Source organism: Glycine max, chromosome 1, assembly GCF_000004515.6.
Source record: "Glycine max cultivar Williams 82 chromosome 1, Glycine_max_v4.0, whole genome shotgun sequence".
Taxonomy (NCBI): Eukaryota; Viridiplantae; Streptophyta; class Magnoliopsida; order Fabales; family Fabaceae; genus Glycine; species Glycine max.
In genome coordinates this window covers 27,215,722-27,233,534 of record NC_016088.4, presented here as the reverse complement: position 1 = coordinate 27,233,534, position 17,813 = coordinate 27,215,722, and the positions used below count along the sequence as shown (strand labels likewise).

Below are 17,813 nucleotides of genomic sequence, written 5' to 3'. Positions count from 1 at the left end.
ACTTCCTTATTTTTTTTATTTTAATCATATTTTTCTTTGTGAAAAATACTCCTATAGTTGAAACCGATGAAAAATCTATTTAAAATTTTTATTACACTAGTTTTATCTTATGTAAGATTAATTCTAGATCGATATTATCTCTCTAAACAAAGATTTTTTTCGCAAACTTAATTAAACCTTTTAAAGTTGTAGAAATTCCTTAATTATTGAGTTTAAATTAGCTTACAACCTGAATTATCTCTTTTGAATAAATTGTTATTACACCCTTGCACTAAATGTATTTTCTTTTTCTCTAAATCTTACATAGCTAGACAAGCAAATTCGTACAATTTTGTAATCACTTCTTAATTTTCACATATAATTTAGTTTCAAAATAATGATGGTCTTTCATATATAAGTAGGTTATGCGCACAGAGAACAATTTTATTCAATAAATGATGCAATATATAAAAGTGACAGTACATTGCTTTTTCCTTGTCATATATTGGTGAAATGACACACTTATTCATATAGCTTTTATCCTCAATACCCTTTCTTTCTTAGCATGTAATTTGGTTACTATAATATCAAATTACTTGCATGTAGCAACAAGGACTTTCCTTGGAGGAAGTGAAGGCCTTCTGCCATGAAGCAAAGCATAGTTATCAAAGAAGAGAACATCACCTTTCTCCCACTTGAACTGTATGCTCTCTTCTTCAATGATCTCTTCACACCTTTTCACTACATGTTCTGGAATCTCTGTTCCATCTGCCATCATGGCCGAGCTAATCTCTTTTCCATGCATCCCTACTACTGTGTTGAACCACATTTTTCTTCCTTTCCTTCCTTCAAATACCTTGGTTAAACATCTTGGTCCAAGTATTGTCTTGATCCCACCATTTGGAAGCCACTCCACGTCCATTCCTAGAGCATTTGCCCTGCAACAATTTTTCAATCAAAACATGTAAGGTTTAATAAACCAAGCCACACATGATGGCATAGCTAGAGCCTAGAGATTAATTTTCACTAAATTCTCTACGTATAGCTGTTAGAGAAACTTTATGGAGCAACTCACTAAACATAATTTTATATCATTCTTTAGTTACTTTTGGACCACGAATTTGGGCGGAGTTACCAGAGCATAAGTTTTGATATTCTTGACTCTGAGTGGGGTGATCTTTTGTTCTCTACATCTCAGTATCATAATAGTTTCTTTGATTGGCCTTTTTGTAATTACTGGTGGTTATGTTTTATTTTAGTCTTCTCATCGACTTAAATAAATTTTAATCATTAGCGTGGGATTCTCTTTTTTTTTTTTTTTTATGGGTTTAAGGTATTCCTTTACCTCTATATTAATGTATTTATTTTGCTAATAATAAAAAAAATCCTTACATTTTCACATCATTTTAATAATTATTTTAAGTAATCCAATTAATTTTTACACTCCAAACAAATTTCTTTAAGTAGATGCCATGTCACTACTTATTCCACACAGCCGAAAATTTGAAGGACCCACTAAAAAGTAAATAACTGCCGTTGCTCTTCCCTATGTAGTTGCGCTTATATGGCAGATTAAATAGGGTGTTTCCCAATATTGTTATATTGCTCTCAAGAGGTTCTAATTGGAGATGCACTTAATGTATAAGACATTAAGATTACACCCTTAGATATCTGTATTATGTATAGTTGACTTGCACGGCTATTAATAGTGTGACTTATTGATTAATTAATATTTTAGCCTATTCAATGTAAATATATATGTATTTTTTTATATATAACTAAAATTTATAATAAATAAAAAATTTCAAATATATAAATTATATTATAATTAAAGTTTGTAATAAGTAAATATTTTAAAAATTATTAATTATATTTTAGATTTACGATAAATAATTTATATTGTGATTCAAGATCTTTTTTCAATATTTGATAATTTTTTTAAAAAATATTAAAATTCAATTTAAAAACAATGATAAAATTGATAAATTAAAAAAAGAAAAAAAAGGGGGAATATCAAATATATAGATAAAGATAGAAGGATAGTGGTTTGAGATAGTTGAGAAAGAATTTTTTTGGGCTATTTGTTAAATTAAATTACATTTGAAATTTAAATTAAGAAATATATTTGAAAGGAATAAAAAAATAAAATTAAATATTTAATATATAAAAGTAGGATAAGACATGTCAATGAGAGTGTTTGCCTTTCAAAAAAAAAAAAAACTAACACTCTTATTAAAGAAAATTATTCTAATTTATATAGAGAAAAATATATTATTATTTGGTGCAAAAAAAAGAATTTATTATTATTTCAACTAGATTCATGCTGCTGCTATATTTATATATGATAATAACACCAGTAGTACAACCAATTTAGATTTCGAAGTGGCTGCAATTTATGTTAGAAAATACCAACTTCATTTCTTAAACTGGAAATTTGGAGACCTAAATCACTGAATAGAAAAAAAATAAAAATACTAAGGACTATTTTTCTAACATGTTTTCAGCACATTCTTTAAGAAAATCATATTATTTTTTTTCTTAAAATCTAAAGAGCATATAAAGTATATTGTTCCCTAGTTAGTTGGTCCCACTCCTTGTGCAGTGATTAGTGAGAGATTTGTATTTTTCAGTTAACAACAAAAGTGTCTTTAACTAGAAATTGTCCCAGTTTGAGACTATATCATGACTTATACAATCTCCATTTGACACATAATTTAATTTTATTAACTTTTATTTATTAGTTAGTTTTTTTTACATGACACAGATTGATAAGCGCATGATGATTTTTAATCATGTAATATTTTCTCTATCTAAGAGTGTGTTGTTACCATTCCTAGACATTTTGTAGCCCTCAAACAACATGCATGAACAAAGTTAGTGGGTGTTGTGTATATGCATTTGAAAGAAGCAAATACCTTTTCTCGGCTTCTTTGCGATCTTCGGTCCCAAAGGTATCTTCCCACCCTCTACCTCTCATGGAGGAGACGTTATTAGCACTAGGAGCTGTAAATGTATACTTTAACCCTTTCTCTTCAATTTCCTTCACCTCTTCTGGGAACTCCTCCATCATCTTTTCTGTCACTTTGAAGCTTGGAACAAAAGGGGTCTCTCCCCCTTCAGGGGGAGGTATCTCACAAAAGAGTATCACTTTCTTGGGAAATTCCTTGATCTGATAAATAAATCACCCACCATGTTTAAAATGCACAAGGAAAGTTGTTAAGCAAGGTTAGCCCCTGGGCATTGTTTAGAGGTGTAATGGCCCAGGGCCATGGTTATCATGGTTAGAACGAAGGGGCTCAATTATTTTTTTAAACAAGTTTATAATTGTACATTGATTTTTTATATCTTATTTTATACTGTTTTCACAAATAGATTGATTTTTTTTTTTTGTCTCATTTCATGTATCTTTTGAGTCAAACTAAAATGTGATAGATAATTAGAGCAATATACATAATCCTCTCACTCTTGTATGCCAATATCTAGTGTATATTGCGAGTGTTTATATATTTTTTAGGGGATGACCTTATATGTAGATATTTGTGTGTAATTTTTTTCTTTTGGGAGAGGAGTAAAAAATAAAGGATAATATAAGAGTAAATTAAGTGAAAATATGATAAATTTTGTTAAAATTATATTATTCACTTGAGTGATTATATTTTGAGAATAAAAAATTTCAAACACTTAATCAACAACTTTTTTATTCTATTTCTCTTTTCTTATCACATTATATTATCAATCAAATCAATTAAGTATTTTTTCTCTCTCTTTCTTTCTCAAGTTGTGAATGATTCAAGGTTGTTTAAGAAATATTTTTCTATTCACTTAACGTAATAAAATATATCGTGTTTAATGAAATTATGTATAGATTTTTTTACCATTTATATAGATTTTTTTAATATTTATATATAAGAGAGTCCTTATCAATTATTTTCGTCTAGCCCTTAAAATTCCAAGAACGGCATGAAGTTAAGCTCTGTATGAAATGCAAATAATCGACCAAATTTTACTAGTAAACCTTTTTCATTGAAATTATAGTTTTGATTGATTAGGAAATATATGCAAGCTGCTAGATGATGTAAGAAGCTGAATTGAAAAAATATATATTGACATATGTTGTTGTAGGATACAATACCAGTTCAAACATTCATATTAAATAATCAGTGTGCTTAGTTCACATCGCATCATCACTTTCCGCTCCAGTAATAGTGTGTGCAAACGTTCAAAGGATATGACATTAATCAAACTATTTTAATATCATGAATAGAAGGATATACAGAGAATATTGTCAAACATTGTCTATTAGTGAAATTAATTATACACATTTTATGCGTATGCTACCTTTGTTTCTATTTGGTCAAACAGATCGATATAGATAATCAGATTAACTGATGGAATTCATTAATTCACTGAAAGGTTCTCTACAATGGTTAGTGATCTCAAATTCTGTTGTTTTTTAATTTAATCCTTCTTTTCTGTTAATTAGAACCTCAGATTTTTTGATTTAGAATTTCCAAGTAATTAACTGAAATGAGAGTTACCAAGAATACATGAAATAAAAATAAAGGAAAACTAAAAACTGTTTGAAAATACTTATTTGAAATGATTCTGTGATTCTTGGAAATATGATGATATTGATATCAAGAAACTAGTAAAGTGTATGAAATATCATGGTGTGCAAATGTCAATGCATAGTTTTGAGTTTTGACTTACCAAAACCATTTCATGGTGATAGTAGATGAACTCTGAGAGGGGTCCTTCATTGGCAGTCCACACCCTTTTGTGAATATGTGTGCGAGGTGCTGGTCCAACATAACGAATGTCTTCCCACCCACAGATTTCTACAATTTCATTGAAGTCCTCAGCATTCTTGACATCATAACCTCTAAGCAGAACAGCACTGTTCTTGATGATCATTTGCTCAAACCATTCTTTGTTGTTCTTCAGAGCCAACAGCAAGGATTCCAAGTCACTCTTGTTAGGCACTGGAGGTTTTAGCACCAAGGGCATGGTTTCCCCATCTACTACTTTTTCTCCCTCACATTTTCCCACCTTGAAGTCCTTGCAAGAAAACTCCATCTTAATGTATCTCTACCTCTCTCTAATAAGTGTTTGTATGTAACTTGTGTGGTTTTACCTTCAATAAGCTTTTATGTATATATATAATATAGTAGTGGTTGGTGTTGACAATTGCTATGCTATAAAATGACAAGAGGCTGGCTTTGTCATTGGTCTATAGAGATTCTTGTTGTCCTTATATAGCTGTTAACATGTTATGTATGGAATTTGAGCTGATCAATTTTTTAACTTGATGCAAATTGTAAAAGCATCATTACTTCGATTGCCATTTTCTTTGATGCCATTTTAGGGGATTAATTTTTTTTAATTACTTAAAAGTTTAGTAAGTTGGATCCTTAGGAGCTCATTAGAATCTGTTAGAACAAAGGATGAAAGTTTGAAAAAAAAGAAAGAAAAAAAAAAAGGCTTCAAGTCTCATATCGCTCAGGATAAACACTTGAATAGTGTTTCACTCCCTATATATAGAGAGCTCATTTCTTCTTTTTTCCTTGCCCCAGTTGAGAAACATTTCCTCAACTTTTCTTTCTCCCTCCCATATTTCAGCCGATGCATTTCCGGCAAACTTCTCCCTCTTTCTTTCTGTCGCTCTAAAATTTTGGTTGGCTTTAAGAGTGATTTTTTTAAGTCACATTTTTCGGTTGGCTTTAAGAGTGACTTTGTAAGTCATATTTTTTGGTTGCCTTTAAGAGTGACTTTGTAAGTCATATTTTTCAGTTGGCTTTAAGAGTGACTTTTTAAGTCTCATTTTTCGATTGGCTATTAGAGTGACTTTTCAAGTCATATTTTCGGGTGGCTTTAGAGTGACTTTTCAAGTATTATAAGAGGGTGTAATTCTAGAAAAGGTTCCCTCAGTACAGTGGGAATCTTATACAGTGATCTGGGTTGTTTTATCCTGGGGACGTCGTGGTTGATAGTCTGCTTGCACAATTTTTGGCAGTGTCACGAAACGTCTTAAAGAAATCGACATTGTCCGTGACTCAGCCAGTAATTTTTTCGGTTTGCCATAAATTATTGTTACAACAATTTTAAGACATTTTTGGTTCTGCTATGGCTACCGTAGATATTACTGGCTCGAATAGCAATGACCTCAACAAACCTTTTAGGTTTGAAGGGTATCATTTCAAACATTGGCAACAAAAGATGATGTTTTATTTAACTATGAGAAAAGTTGCCTATGTTTTGAACACTGGTATTCCGGTGGTACTTGAGGATGCTGAGAAGGAAGTGAAGGATAAAATGACTATGGAATTAGCTCTCTGGAATGAAAATGATTACCTATGCAAGAATTTCATTCTGAATGGGTTAGCTGATGATCTCTATGATTATTATAGCCCATATAAGTCTGCCAAATTAGTTTGGCTGGCTTTGGAAAAGAAGTATGATACTGAGGAAACTGGGACTAAAAAGTATGCTGCTAGCCGCTACCTCAAGTATCAAATGACTGATGATAAATCAATAGAGTCTCAATCCCATGAGATACAGAAAATTGCTCATGATATCATATCAGAGGGTATGACATTGGATGAGCAATTTCAGGTTGCTGTCATCATAGACAAATTGCCTCCTGGCTGGAAGGATTTCAAAAACAATCTCAGACACAAGACCAAAGAATTCTCTTTGGAGTCTCTGATCACACGTCTGCGCATTGAGGAAGAGGCACGCAGACAAGATCAGAAAGATGAAGTGTTGGTTGTGTCTCACAACAACACTAAAAGGAAGAACACAGGTGCAGTTCTGAAGCCTATTGGCAAAAACTTTAAGAATCAGAACCGCAATGTGAGCAATACCTCCAATCGCAACAAGAACCCCCCAAGGGTTCAACATGCTAGACAACATCCACCTGCCAAGAATAATCCCGGTGAGCCTTTCCTCTGCTACAATTGTGGAAAACCGGGACATATGGCACGTAAATGCAGAAATCCTTCAATGACAGGTGCTCCCCAGGCTAACATGACTCAAGAGCCATACATAGCTGTGATAACAAAAATCAATATGATTGGAGGATCAGATGGATGGTGGGTAGACACTGGCGCCTCCCGCCATGTCTGCTATGATCGTGCTATGTTTAAAACATACACGAATGTTGAAAATAAGAAAGTGTTGCTGGGTGATTCCCACACCACTACTGTTGCTGGAACTGGAGATGTTGAACTGAAGTTTACTTCTGGAAAGACTTTGATTCTCAAAGATGTGATGCATACTCCAGAGATGAGAAAGAATCTGGTTTCTGGTTTTCTTTTAAACAAGGCTGGGTTTACTCAGACCATAGGTGCAGATTTATTTACTTTGAACAAGAATGAGGTATTTGTAGGGAAAGGGTACGCCACTGATGGCATGTTCAAATTGAATCTTGATATTAATAAAGTTTCTCCTTCTGCTTACATGCTGTGTGATTTTAATACTTGGCATTCTAAACTTTGTCATATAAATAATCGTTGCATATCTAATATGAGTAACTTAGGTTTTATTCCAAAGCTATCTTCAAATCACTTTGAAAAATGTGTTTTTTGCAGTCAATCTAAAATAACTAAGAAATCACATAAATCAGTAGTTAAAGAATCTGAGCCATTGGATTTAACACATTCTGATATATGTGAATTTGATGGAACGTTGACCAGAAATGGAAAACGATATTTTATCACTTTTATTGATGACTGCTCTGATTATACATATGTATATCTTATGAAAAATAAAAGTGAAGCGCTTGACATGTTTAAGTTATTTGTAACATAAATTGAAAATCAATTCAATAAGAAAATTAAGAAACTTTGAAGTGATAGAGGCACAGAGTATGATTCCAGTTTGTTTAATGAGTTTTATAATTTGCATGGAATCATACATGAAACGACTGCTCCATATTCACCTGAAATGAACGGTAAAGCTGAAAGAAAGAACATAACTTTTACAGAATTAGTTGTAGCTACTATGTTGAGTTCTAGTGCAACATCTTTTTGGTGGGGCGAAATTTTGTTAACTGTTTGTTATGTGCTAAATAGAATCCTCAAATCAAACCAAGACATCTCCCTATGAGATATTAAAGAAAAGACAATCAAATTTGTCTTATTTGAGAACTTGGGGATGTCTGGCCTATGTAAGGATCCCAGATCCTAAGAGGGTTAAACTTGCAAGTAGAGCCTATGAATGTGTGTTCATTGGTTATGCTATTAATAGCAAAGCGTATAGGTTTTATGACCTAAACGCAAAAGTGATCATAGAGTCAAATGATGCTGATTTTTATGAAAATAAATTTCCTTTTAAATTAAGGGATAGTGGAGGTACTTCATCCAATTATCTTCTTGCTATTAGTAGTGAAAATCTTGCACAACCAGAACCAGATATAGAGCCTCGAAGAGGTAAGAGAGCAAGAATTGCTAAAGATTATGGGCCCGATTATATGGCTTATACATTAGAGGAGGATCCATCAAACCTCCAAGAAGCTTTGTCTTCTTTGGATGCTGACTTGTGGCAAGAAGCCATTAATGATGAGATGGATTCTTTAGAATCTAACAAGACATGGCATTTAGTAGACTTGCCTCCTGGTTGCAAACCAATTGGTTGTAAATGGATCTTGAAAAAGAAACTAAAACCTGATGGTACTGTGGATAAATACAAGGCTCGCCTTGTAGCCAAGGGTTTTAGGCAAAGAGAGAATGTGGATTTCTTCGACACCTTTTCACCAGTCATTAGAATAACATCTATTCGGGTGCTAATATCTCTTGCTGCTATTCACAGTCTAGTGGTACACCAAATGGATGTTAAAACTGCTTTTTTAAATGGTGAATTGGAAGAGGAAATCTATATGGAACAACCTGAAGGGTTTGTGATTCATGGACAAGAAGATAAAGTCTGCAAGTTAGATAAATCTTTGTATGGCCTAAAACAAGCACTTAAGCAGTGGCATGAAAAGTTTGATAACTTAATAGTCTCGAATGGGTTTAAGGTGAATGAAAGTGACAAATGCATTTACTACAAATCTGTAAATAATATTTGCACTATCATATGTGTATATGTCGATGACCTTCTCATATTTGGTTCAAATATTCATGTAGTGAACAATGTGAAATCATTGTTGTGTAACAACTTTGATATGAAAGACCTCGGAGAAGCAAGTGTAATCCTTGGTATTAAGATTACTAGGTCAAAAGAGGGAATTTCTCTGGATCAATCTCACAACATTAAGAAGATCTTAAAGAAACATGACTACTTTGACTGTAAACCTGCTAGTACACCATATGATCCAAGTGTAAAACTGTTTAAGAACACTGGTGAAGGTATACGACAAACTGAGTACGCAAGTATCATTGGCAGCCTTAGGTATGCCACTGATTGTACTAGACCCGACATAACCTATGTTGTGGGATTATTATGCAGGTTTACCAGTAGACCTAGTATGGAGCACTGGCACGCTATTGAAAGGGTAATGAGGTACCTTAAAAGAACCATAAACCTTGGATTACATTATAAAAGGTTTCCCGCTGTACTTGAAGGATACAGCGATGCAGATTGGAACACTCTTTCAGATAATTCCAAAGCAACCAGCGGCTATATATTTAGCATAGCTGGTGGGGCTGTTTCTTGGAAGTCAAAGAAACAGACTATCTTAGCTCAGTCCACTATGGAATCTGATATGATAGCACTAGCAACTGCTAGTGAGGAAGCAAGTTGGCTAAGAAGCTTACTTGCAGAGATTCCTTTATGGGAAAGACCGATACCAGTTGTGTTGATCCATTGTGATAGTGCCGCGGCTATTGCAAAAATTGAGAACCGTTATTACAATGGTAAGAAACGACAGATACGTCGTAAGCACAACACTGTTAGAGAATTACTCTCAATAGGAGCTGTTAGAGTGGATCACGTACGCACTAATGATAATTTAGCAGATCCTTTGACGAAAGGATTAGCTAGAGAGAAAGTCCATAACACTTCTAAAAGAATGGGACTATTGCCCTTACTGCGATGATCATTCATGATGGTAACCCGACCTAAATGACTGGAGATCCCAAGAACTAGGTTCAATGGGTAATAACAAGTTATGAAGTGATATGAGATGAACATGCTGTTATAAGTGAAAACAACATGATTCCTGAAGTAACAAGAGGATGAGTTATGAAAAAAATTCATAATTCTTAATGAGATCTATGCTCTACATTGAGTGGACTACCTAGGCTACAGGAGTACTCTTAATAGACTCACATATGTGAATGTTGAAGTGGGGGCCACTTCATATGAAATTTTGGGCAAAAATTTCTAGAGCGTTCACTATACCGGGATAGACGTGCATGACCTTTAACGCACGGGCTTGATAGAATACACCTATGAAAAGGTTGTGTGTGGTTTGATGTCGGAGATAGAGTTCAAGACTTCGAGTCACTCTAGTAAAATCTGAATCTTACTCACTATGCAAAGGTTCAAGTTGTATGACACCTTTGTTTATGCACAATTTTATGAAATCCTCGAAAATCTTCTTTTCAAATTTCAAGTGGGGGATTGTTAGAACAAAGGATGAAAGTTTGAAAAAAAAGAAAGGAAAAAAAAAGGCTTCAAGTCCCACATCGCTCAGGATAAACACTTGAATAGTGTTTCACTCCTTATATATAGAGAGCTCATTTCTTTTTTTTCCTTGCCCCAGTTGAGAAGCATTTCCTCAACTTTTCTTTCTCCCTCCCATATTTCAGCCGATGCATTTTCGGCAAACTTCTTCCTCTTTCTTTCTGTCGCTCTAAAATTTTGGTTGGCTCTAAGAGTGATTTTTTTAAGTCACATTTTTCGGTTGGCTTTAAGAGTGACTTTGTAAGTCATATTTTTCGGTTGACTTTAAGAGTGACTTTTTAAGTCACATTTTTCGGTTGGCTATTAGAGTGACTTTTCAAGTCATATTTTCGGGTGGCTTTAGAGTGACTTTTCAAGTCATACAAGAGGGTGTAATTCTAGAAAAGGTTCCCTCAATGCAGTGGGAATCTTATACAGTGATCTGGACTGTTTTATCTTGGGGACGTCGTGGTTGATAGCCTGCTTGCACAATTTTTGGCAGTGCCACAAAACGTCTTAAAGAAAGCGACATTGTCCGTGACTCAGCCAGTAATTTTTTCGGTTTGCCATAAACTATTGTTACAACATAATCAACATAGGCTTTAAGGTTTAATGAGTCTTATAAAGATACTTACAATTATCCACCAACAAAATCCTCACATCAGTAACACAAATCAAACTCATGTCCTTGATTTCCTTATCCAACTTTTGTTGGTGGGGGATTAAAAAATTATCTTCATTTGTTTTCTGTTCAAATCGTTTACTACTATGCCAAAACAGCCTGCGAAACCGCTAATGACACAAGGAATTTATAAACTGTTTCAATGGTAGTGACAAAATTGAGATAGAGCCAAAAAAGTGATATGATCAATTTTAATCCCCAAACCCAACACGCAAAGTTCCTAGTACTTATCTCTAATCATTGCTTAAGAAACTCAAATTGTGGTTGTGACTTGTGGAAGTCATGTAATCTCGTAATTTGATGGGTAGAAATTTTTTAACTTAACCTAGAAACATTATTATCAACCGCTATTCGTTGGATTTTGGAAGCTCCAACGTTAATGACATGCATTATAGAATGTAGTTTTTTGTTCTAAAACAAGAAGGTATCTTCCCAGCAAGCGGGCCAATGCCAATGCAAATTAAACTTTTATTTAATTGAGTGTTGAAGGATTGGGTCGGATTTAATGAAGTTTTGGATCCAATGAGTTCATTTAAGTCCCTAAAATTAACTAATTCATTTTATTTTCATTTTGATTCCTAATCTAAGAACTTAAGTGATAATAATAACATAAGTTTAGAGATCAAATTAAAAAAATGTGTTAATTTCACCCACTTATAATTGAAACTCTAAAAAATTTCAAAAACTCATTTTAATTTTTTATTTCATGTATTAACATGACAACAAAATATAAATTTAGATATTAAACTGACTATTTATTCTTAAAAAATTTTAAGCTCAAGTATTACTTGATTTTTTTAAAAGTCTAACTGATGATAGCATATTTAAATGTCTAGTTTTTGTTAAAAATTTTATATAGATGTCATGTATTCCTAAATAAAGTAATCGACTAATTTGTTAATGAAAAATTCTTTTATACAAAACAAACTATAAAGTATGAATATCAAAACTATTATTACTTAAGGCATGAGATGTGGTGGAAATAAGTAGGTTAGACTATAAAAGAGTCGAATTAATCTAACTAATGTATAATAAATTTATTTTTAAGGTTTAATATATATTCATGATAACCTATTTAAAAGTTTTTTAATAAAGCCTTTAAACACGAAATAAATTTATACTTTAATGAGTTTATAAACTAAACTTTTTATTTACTTTGGCAAGCTTAATGTTTTTTTAAGGCAAAGATTTGCAAAAAGCATCATACTAGAATCCTATCATTCCAACTATGTTGATATCATATGGACTATAATTCTATGCCCGTAAACCAAATTCATTCATAAAAAGAATGGAAAAATGGAACAATTATGAGAGGACATAAAACCAAAACCCACGATTAAAATTAACAAAATCTATAATTAGGTATATTTAACTTATCTCTAAGAAAGTGATCAGAAATGAAACTTTGGACCAAATCCCACCAAATAAAATCCTGTGAATAAATCATGATTTGCTAACCTATCAGCACAAAAATTATTGGGATTTCAGAATAAAAACCCTTTTCTACATTTAATTGATGAGACAATTACAACTTATATAGGAGTTTTGTGAACTGACTCAAGAATAACAAAATAACCAACTAGCTAATAACGAACTAGTCAAAATCCTAATTAACTAATTAAAGACTAATAAAACTTAGCAGGCTAATAAACTGGTACAACAATAATGAATCAATAAAATAACATAAAAATATGTCCTAACACCCCCCTTCAAGCTGGAGAGTGGATGGATAACACTCCCAGCTTGGACATCAAGTTCTGAAAAGTGGTTTTTTCCAAAGACTTAGTGAAGAAGTCAGTAATTTGATGGGAAGAAGACATAGACAAAAGATGGAATAATTTGGTTTGCAGCTTCTCGCGGACAATGTGACAGTCAATGTTGATGTGCTTTGGTGTGCTCATGAAAACTAGGATTAGAAGCAATATGCCTTGTGGACTAGCTATCGCAATAGAGAAGAGCAAGAGTGATATGGGGAACATAAAGATTTTGTATCAACGAAGTTAGCCATTGAAGCTCACAAGTGGTGGAGGCCAAGGCACTATATTCAGCTTCAGAAGAGGAACGAGAAACTGTTGTCTGTTTTTTTTTTTATCTCCAAGAGATTAAGGATGATCCAAGAAAAATACAGTATCCAGTAATAGACTGACGAGTAGTAGGGCAGGTTGCCCAATCCAAGTCACTAAAAGCCTTCAATTGTAAGTCAGAATCTGCTGGGAAGAAAAGACCTTGAGCGGGACAACATTTAATATATCGAAGGACATAAGTAGTGACATCAAAATGAGGTTGCCTAGGTGACTGCATGAATTGGCTAAGATCTTGAACAACAAATGAAATATCGGGTCTGGTCGTGGTCAAATACAATAAATGTCCAATAAGTCTTCTGTAGGCAGTTTGGTCATAGGGAGGAGGAGTATCATCATATAGCAGTTTGTTCCCTTTGATCATAGGAGTAGAGCATGGTTTAGAAGCAATCATTCCTGATTCAGAAAGAATATCAAGTGCATATTTTTGTTGGCATATATGAATGCCTTTACTGGTCCGAGATACTTCAAGACCCAAGAAATACTTGAGTTTGCCAAGATCTTTGATGCAAAACTTGTGATGTAGAAGTTGTTTGATAGAGGTTATCTCAAAAGGTGAATTTCCAATGAGAATGACATCATCAGCGTACACAAGAAGGGCTATGAAAGAGGAACCATGTTGCTTGGTGAAGAGAGAGTGATAAAAAAGGGAAAGAGAGAAACCAATTGAAACAAGGAAGTTGGATAGCTTGGCAAACCATTAATGACTGGCTTGCTTAAGACCATAGAGAGACTTGGTGAGACGACACACTTGATTTGGGGAAGTTGGAACAAGACCTAGTGGTAACTCCATATATACCTTTTTATGAAGATCACCATGTAAGAAGGCATTATCAACATCCAATTGCTATAAATCCCAGTTTTTAACAATTGTAAGAGCAAAAAATAATCGAATTGTAGTTAACTTGGCCACAGGACTAAAAGTATCCAAAAAATCTACTCCTTCTTGTTGAGTGTAACCCTTGGCGACCAATCGAGCTTTATGCCTCTCAATTGAACCATCAACCTGATGTTTGATCTTATAGATCCACCTACAACAAGTATTATTTGCCTCAAGTGCATGTAATTCACTTTCCATAACTTGTATCCATTCCTTAGACTTAATGGCTTGGTTATATGTCTTTGGTTCATTTGTGGTGGAGATGACAAGAGTATATTTAAGGTGTGAAGGAGAAATAGAATGATAAGACAAAACTGAAGACAAAGGATATAGAGTATGACCTGGTGGTGAGGGTTCATCATTACCTGTTGATTGAGTGAGTTGACAATGAAAGTCTTTCAAATACTCAAGGGTTTTTCTGGTCCTGGAAGATGTGTTAGTGGCAGGAGCAGCTTCGGGTGAAACAGGTTTAGATGCAGATAAAACGAGAATATGTGTGGGATTATTAGAATTATTGATGGGATTAAGAGATTCAGGTGCAGGTTAGGAATGTGAAGGGAGTGGGTCAAGAAGAACGTTAAAGAAATTTGAAGCAATTGGGGAAGTAGAAACTGATGTGGGATGAGTGGCAACATTTATAGAATAAGGGAAAACATGTTCATAAAACATAACATTCATGGAAACAGATATTTCTCTAGTATGCAAATAAAGAACTATGTACCCTTTGGTTCCAAACTTGAAACCAAGAAATATATACTTCTTAGCTCTCGAATCAAGTTTAGATCTATTCTGCTCTAAAGTTGACGCATAGCATAAAGACCCAAAAACCTTTAAATCAAGAAGTGTAGGTGGCTTCTCATATAACATTTCAAAAGGAGACCTTTGTTTAAGAACAGGTAAAGGTAATCTATTTATTAAGTGAACAACATGTGTAACAGCATAGGACCAAAATATTTTGGGCAAATGTGATTGAAAAAGAAGACTTCGAGTTACATTTAAAATATGAAGATGCTTTCTCTCCACAACTAAATTTTGTTGTGGTGTGGCAACACATGAAGTATGATGTAAAATACCATATTTGTTATAGAGTTTAGGATAGACAAATTCAGTACCATTGTCTGATCTAATAGTCTTAACAATAACATTAAATTGATTATGAACAAAGATGATAAAGTTTTTAATGAGGTTTCTAGTTTCAGATTTTAATTTCATGAGGAACAACCAAGTGTGCCTTGTAAAATCATCTACCACGGTAAGAAAATATTTATGTCCATGCAAAGAGGGGGTAGCAAGGGGTCCCTAAATATCCATGTGAACTAATTCAAAAGGCTTGTGTGTAGCAGTAACACTAGAAGAAAAAGGAAGCTTGCTTTGTTTTGTAGATGCATATACTGTATGAAGATTTTGATGATGCCAAACGATTAAAGCTATTCAACGTTGATTCAAGTCAAGATCAAAGAATCAAGAAAAACGATTAATAATTAGTCCTTTATATGTTAAAAGAATCTCTTAAAGAGGTTGCAAAGGTTTGGCCTTAAAAGTTAAGCTTTCAAAATATCTTACAAAGTTTTTTAAGTAAGTACTTCATTTTGAAAAATATGTTTTTCTCTTTGGTAATCGACTACCAAAAGCAAGAATAATTTTTTAAACAAATTTCAGAAAGATTTGAATTTGAATTTGAATTTTAAAATGTGTAATCGATTACCAGTCACGAAAAGTTTTGAAATTCAAACTGAAGAGTTATAACTTCTCAAAATAACTATGCAATCGATTACCACACATCTGTAATCAATTACCAGTGAGGAAATTTTGAAAATAACTCTGAAAAGTCACAACTCTTCACAGGTTTTTTGAAAGGCCACCAAAAGCCTATAAATATGTGACTTGTACTCGAAATTCTTTAGAGTTTTTTAGAACATTCATTGTCCTATCCTCTCACAAGAAAACCTTTGGCCAAACACTTGCAAAATCATTAAGGATTCTTATAAGTTCTTCAACTTGTATCATTCTTCTCTAAAAGAGAGAGAAATATTCTTTTGTACTTCAAAGCAAACTATTGTTAATCAAGAGATAATGAGTCTCTTGATTTGTAAAGTTATCTGAACACAAGGGAATTGTAAAGGGATTTACAAAGTTAGTGGAAATCTCAAGTGAGTTACTTGAGGACTGGACATAGGCACAAGGCATGGCCGAACCAGTATAAAACTAAGTTTGCAATTCTCTCTTCCCTAAACTCCTTTAATTTATTGCATTTTAATTTTACTTTGCATATTTAAAGAAGTTTCAAGTAAATTGTTCTTTACTTCTTTTCTATTAAGTCTGCATATTCCTTTTTAAAGAGAGAATTAAAATTTGTTAGGAGAAGTTTGTTAAACTTAATTCACCCCCCTCTTAAGTTATTGAGACCACTTGTTTAACATGTTTTGCTAAATGGCATGTATCACAAACACTATTTTTATTTATTTTGACATAAGGAAAGTTGGTACATACTTGATCAAGAACTTTATTAGATGGATGGCCTAATCATAAGTGCCAAATATCACTCACAAAATTTAAGCTATTTGTATATACACAATCAACTTTAGTATTGAGGCAACAAGTAATAGCAGGAATCTCTAGTGCTCTTAAGTAATACAGTCCTTTATTCAATTCAACATACCTAATCATCTTCAATGAAGGCATGTCCTGTATATGTCAATAAGATTGATAAAAAGTGAGCTTGCAATTCAAAGTACAGACAAGTTGGGGGATATAGACTATGTTGAAAGTAAAGTCAGAATATATAAAGCATTATACAGCCACAAGTTTTCAGAAATTTGTACACAACCAGAATATTTAGCAGTGATGGTAATTCCATTTGGAAGATTGACACGTATAGGTTTAATAGCATGAAAAGTGACAAGAAAGGAAGAATCATGTGTAACATGATCAGTAGCATGTTAGTCGTCATCTACGACTAACTTTTGTATAGAAAAGTTTTTCAAAATGTATATATTTTCCCCAATTTATGGTTCTTTTTGTAGGATTGTAAATATTTTCTTGTTTAGTTTTATCTTTGCTCAGTAGAGGCTCTCCGCATGGAATTAATGTAAATTTCACTTCATTTTCAGGTAAAAAGGAGAAAAATTGGAAAGTGCAGCTGCTGGAGTCTCGCTAAGCCTGGGACATGCGCTTAGCGAGTATCCTCCGCTAAGTGAGACATCAGCTCGCTTAGCGAGTAAGAGAAATCTTGAAGGGAATCTGCCACGCAAGCATGCGCTCAGTGCATTATTAGCTCGCCCAATGAGTCAATTGCCTCTTCTAGCGCTTAGCGTGCCTGGCTCGCTAAGACAAAGTTCACTTACTCGCGCTAAGCGCGAAAATGGCGCTAAGCGTGCCTTCGAGGACAAAAAGCCCTTTTTAAAGCCTAAAGTGAAAAATCAAGAAATGAGAGCGTAGAGAGTACGAAGAATAGAGAACAGAGGTGCAAAATAGAGCAAGGAAGCAAAAACCTTAGCTTTTAAGAGGATTTTAGGTTTAGGAGTAATTTCTAGGTTTCTAGAGGTGGAGGAGACATCCCCACCACTGTGTAATCTGTTATTTTCTC

The 17,813-nt window shown here is 33.5% G+C and overlaps 1 protein-coding gene across 1 annotated transcript; it reads right to left on the bottom strand.

Moving 5' to 3' along the window:
• Positions 1-405: 405 nt before the first annotated feature.
• Positions 406-5,105, bottom strand: LOC100782351 (clavaminate synthase-like protein At3g21360). The gene is made up of 3 exons (XM_003516813.4): positions 4,690-5,105; positions 2,895-3,148; positions 406-917 (listed from the first exon to the last, which is right to left on the bottom strand). Exons 1-3 carry the CDS (start codon positions 5,053-5,055, stop codon positions 572-574), a joined length of 966 nt encoding a protein of 321 aa, XP_003516861.1. The 5' UTR covers positions 5,056-5,105; the 3' UTR covers positions 406-571.
• Positions 5,106-17,813: the final 12,708 nt, after the last annotated feature.